Source organism: Berghia stephanieae, unplaced genomic scaffold, assembly GCF_034508935.2.
Source record: "Berghia stephanieae isolate SIO BIC M18660-M18661 unplaced genomic scaffold, UCSD_Bste_1.3 scaffold788, whole genome shotgun sequence".
Lineage (NCBI taxonomy): Eukaryota > Metazoa > Mollusca > Gastropoda > Nudibranchia > Aeolidiidae > Berghia > Berghia stephanieae.
Window position 1 is genome coordinate 12,501 of NW_027629419.1, and position 4,381 is coordinate 16,881.

At 39.0% G+C, this 4,381-nt stretch overlaps 2 protein-coding genes across 2 annotated transcripts; both read right to left on the bottom strand.

Annotated features, from left to right (window-relative positions):
* Positions 1–46: 46 nt before the first annotated feature.
* On the bottom strand, positions 47–1,190 carry LOC144962287 (uncharacterized). The gene is made up of 2 exons (XM_078895195.1): positions 863–1,190; positions 47–643 (listed from the first exon to the last, which is right to left on the bottom strand). Exons 1-2 carry the CDS (start codon positions 1,034–1,036, stop codon positions 50–52), a joined length of 768 nt encoding a protein of 255 aa, XP_078751321.1. The 5' UTR covers positions 1,037–1,190; the 3' UTR covers positions 47–49.
* A 550-nt stretch (positions 1,191–1,740) lies between these two features.
* On the bottom strand, positions 1,741–3,555 carry LOC144962288 (uncharacterized). The gene is made up of 3 exons (XM_078895196.1): positions 3,282–3,555; positions 2,521–2,776; positions 1,741–2,182 (listed from the first exon to the last, which is right to left on the bottom strand). Exons 1-3 carry the CDS (start codon positions 3,553–3,555, stop codon positions 1,741–1,743), a joined length of 972 nt encoding a protein of 323 aa, XP_078751322.1.
* Positions 3,556–4,381: the final 826 nt, after the last annotated feature.

Here is a 4,381-nt window from a genome sequence, read left to right on the forward strand (position 1 = left end):
TTCAAAACAAAAGTACGAAAAACCTGCAAAGAGAAGTATCAAAATTTAATTAAACAAGATATTCATAAGAAATAAAACTGTTATAATAAAGGAACACCAAAGCCTTTAAGTTTGCTTCGTTGAGCCGCCTTCTCCTGTCTGAAAATACAAGATTATAAATGGAGAAGGACCTCTCAGCATCAGCAGAATTAAGGCAGGTGTATATGTATCTCTTTGCCAGCGTAGCAAGATGGGGAACATCTGAGCTAACACTGTTCCAAAAAACAGTCAGATCAAGTGGAATGCCTCCAGATGCCGACACTGCTCTTGGACCAAGAGACTCTTTATATCGAAGTACTTCTGCACGAGGTACTTCATGAATACCAGGAATGGTCAAAGAATCAATATAAGGGTCAGCAATAAACACTAAATTGCAAGGATTGAAGAAAGGTATCTCCTTCAATAATTCCATCCCTGGTTGGCCTTCCGTCGATGAATATTTCTCAAGCTTTTCATTGGCCAAAGAGAAAGCTTGACAAAAACTATCCTGGAGCTGAAGCTTGAGATGTTGGTCCAGGTCATGCGGACAGTGTCTTTCTACATCTTGTAGGGTCACATGGCAAGATGAAAACTGGTCCTTAATTTCCATGAGCTTTGACCACGCCTGGTGAAAATAGATATAAGAATAAGACAAGTATTAAAAAACATAAGAAAGTATTTTTGTTTTGTAATTCTTTTCTTGCTCTTGTCAAAGACATTCAACTATAATGTTGTGTCCAAAGGCAGAGTTTCAACAAAGATGGAATCGTTTCATTAATAATGATACCTGCTCTTAATCTTATAAAATAAGATTTAAAGGTAGGAGGAGAAAATGAATATTTACTGTCATGGCGATTGGACGTTGGCTTTGGAATACATCAGTAGCTACAACGATGGACTGAGACTGCTGGATTATAAAGCTCATCTCTGCTTGAATTAACTGGCGCTCCGACACCGAGCAGAGGATATCATTCAAGTAGACTAACGACTCTGGAGCCGTGCGCCCACAGTGCTCCATTTCCTTCGCAATGAATGTGGCAAAGTGCTGCAAATTTTTCTCATGGTATGAGACCGCTTCAAACCAACAATTCCATCTGGATTTTGAAAAGGAAGTAAAAGAAATGATGCATTTTTAATTCATTTGTTAAATTGAATTTTTATTTGAAAATAAGATAACATTATACCTACTTAATCTATCAGTTTTTGGCCTTATAGTATAGTCTGTTGAATTTACCATCATCATATGACTTGACCTAGTGAGGACTAATGTTAGGCATTGACTTTAATGGTTGACTATGACCCTCTTACTTTACCCCGAAATAATTGTGCAAGATAGCTTCCAATATTTATTTTAAAAAATTCTAGTGCATTTTCTTAAGTCAATGGTTAAAGGAAACTAACTTTGAAATGAAAAAATGATGACAATCTAAAAAGGTAACATAATGGAATAATCAATTCTATTAAGCCATAGCAAGCACTTTCCCAGTCAGATACTTAATTAAAGCTCATCTTTTCAACAAAAAAAAAGGGAGCAGATTACTATAACTGTAACATGATACTACTAAATATGGTTACTAACATATCAAATTAGGTAATAAGAATGACTGGACTGACCCTCCTATTTGTCAATATCCAATATTAACAATGTGTCACCTTTTGGTGAAAAAAGTTTTTTTAAAGACCCAGATGAATCATGACCAAGAAAGGAACATTCTCAAAATCTCACCGTGTCGCGATTGGGTTTGGAGGCATCTTTGGAGATTTGACGAGTGGTGTCAGGAATCGCAGATATCTTGCCTTTCTGGCATTGGCGTTCCAAAATATCGCATTTGCAGCTTTGACGAATTTGTTGGTGCGATTGAAGGGCTTTCTGAAGGCATCACCCACTAGGCTCATGATATGAGCCATGCATGTGATATGCGTAGCATTTGGCATGAGCCCTTTCAATACATCAGCCTTCCTCATGTATGCTGCATTGTCTGTGTTTACGGTGACAACGTCAGTAAACTTGATGCCAGTGGAGACTAAGCATTCAATTATGGCCGTCGCAACGGTTGTGTGGTTTGTGACAGACAAAAATCTTGTGTCCAAGAAGTAACTTTGGACTTTGTCCACATCAGCGCTCAAGGGTTCCAGTGGTGCAGCTAAGACATTGAGGACAAACCTGAAAAGATAGGCGATACAAATAAGAGAAAACACAAAATAACATATAGGGAAGGATGCAAAGGTGATATCATAATTGCTCTCAGCATTTAATTATAGAATTCAAACTAAGGATTCGAACTGATCACTGTGTATGTTGTGTTGTGTAGTACGCCCATATATATAATATATATATATATATATATATATAATATATATATATATATATATATATATGATTGTGCGTGAGTGTGTGTGTGTGTGTGTGTATTCACCTGCCTCCTACTCCTATATATAAATTACTCTTTCGCTTTAGTTTCTACAAACATTGTCAGTCAAAAACAAAAAAACAAAGCCCACCTTCCAACATCATCAGACATTTCATCACAGATGATGGCCACAGGCTTGTTTATAACTTTCTTATACACCACTTCTTTTTTGTTGGTGAACTCCCTCTTTAAGTAGCATTCCTGCAGCTGATGAGCTTGTGGAATGGCACCACCGTTTTCAACTCTTGTCTGCAAGAAGTTTCTGACTGCTGGGTGGTCAACCTTCGATAAGGGAATGTTTGCTGCAGCAAACATTGACACAACTTCATTGCAGATATCATTTCTTGCTGAAAGAAAGAAATTTAAAAACTAGTTTGTTAATGTTCACAAATATGAATAGCTTTTAAAAAATAAGCTTTATATGGCGCAATATCCACTAAACGTGCTCAAAGCACTTTACAAGGGGTCCGTGGCCAACAGCAACATTTAACAGGTAGGATGGGACATGAAGCCTGTTAGGCGATATTACAATTTTTTTGGACAGAGACAACACTGTTAACGGCCAGGTACTCATTTTACACCTCCATTTCATGAGAGAATGTGAGTAAAGAGCCTTCTCCAAGGACTCAACTATGCGCTGAGCGAGGCTCGAACCCAGGTCCTTCCGATCTTAAAGCGAGTGTCTTTTCACTATACCACAAAGTAATAATAAAAAGAACAACAATGATAATAATAATAATAATAGTAATAATAATACCCTCATCTTTTATATAGTTGTAATTGTATAGATTTATAGAGCAATATCCACCCAAAACTAAGTACTCATTTAGAGGGAAAGGGTGCACCACTCACCTTGCGTTGAAACTGTAGACGGTTTCTTCAAAACAGAATCCAATGTCCTCTGCTTCTTCACCGCTTCACTCTCATCCACGTCAGTGGCATGTGACCTCTTCATTCTTTCTTCTTTTGATTTATGGTCTGCGGAATTGCGGCGGCTATCCACAGAAGACTTTTGTAAGTGGTCAATAACCTTGTTGCATGGTGTGCAGAATAGCTTTGAACCACTGACGTGGTCCACTGGCTGTATTCTGAGTGTCGCTGGTGTGCAGTGACATGGCGAGCACATTTTGCCTTCTTCATATCTAAACCAAGGAACGTGTCCATAGCGAGTTTGTAATCAACTAGATGTAAGAGAAAAGAACGCCGGTAGCGAAACCAATTGAAGATAACAATAATAGCGTCACTCGTCACTAAGGTGAAAGTGAAAGTAGAAAAACTCCTTTTAATTGCAATGTAACGGCTATTAGTAGTATGGCAGTTTAAAAACCAGACTGGGCAGCTTCCAGTAGCAGTTTAAACAGACCAGGAGCTATGAGAAAATGATGCTGACTTTCGGAAATTCGCCACTTCAAAAAAACCACTCGGGTTAAATAATGGTGAAAAATTTAGATTTTTCATGAAAATTGTAAAATTTGCGGACCTACACTCCTCTAAGCTTGGTGAGAAGTTGCCAGGCTTTGATACCAGTAAGAGGAGACACTGGGTAGCTGCGAATCGGCTTCGGTCGAGGAGCTGCCTAACGGCCGGTGCGTTACATCAGTGGGGTCTAACTTCCTGTCCAATATGTCCACGCTGTGGGCAAGAACCCGAAACGGCAGAGCATCTAGTCGAAAGGTGTGTTGTGACGATGCTACCAGGCGGGTTCGCGACGGTGCACGAATGCGGACCGAACTTTGCTGATTGGGTCGATCGTCATAACATAGTAGTGTGAACCATAAGAAGCTGCTGCATCAGCTGACGACACATGTGTCGCTACCGCGAATTACTTAACTTTATTACTTTATTTTGTGAAAAATAACAATAACAGGGCTTTAAAAAAATTAAAATACTAATTCCCCCCCCCCCCCCACCCCCCAAATAATTTAAATCAGCCTTCCATGTCAGGTGATTAA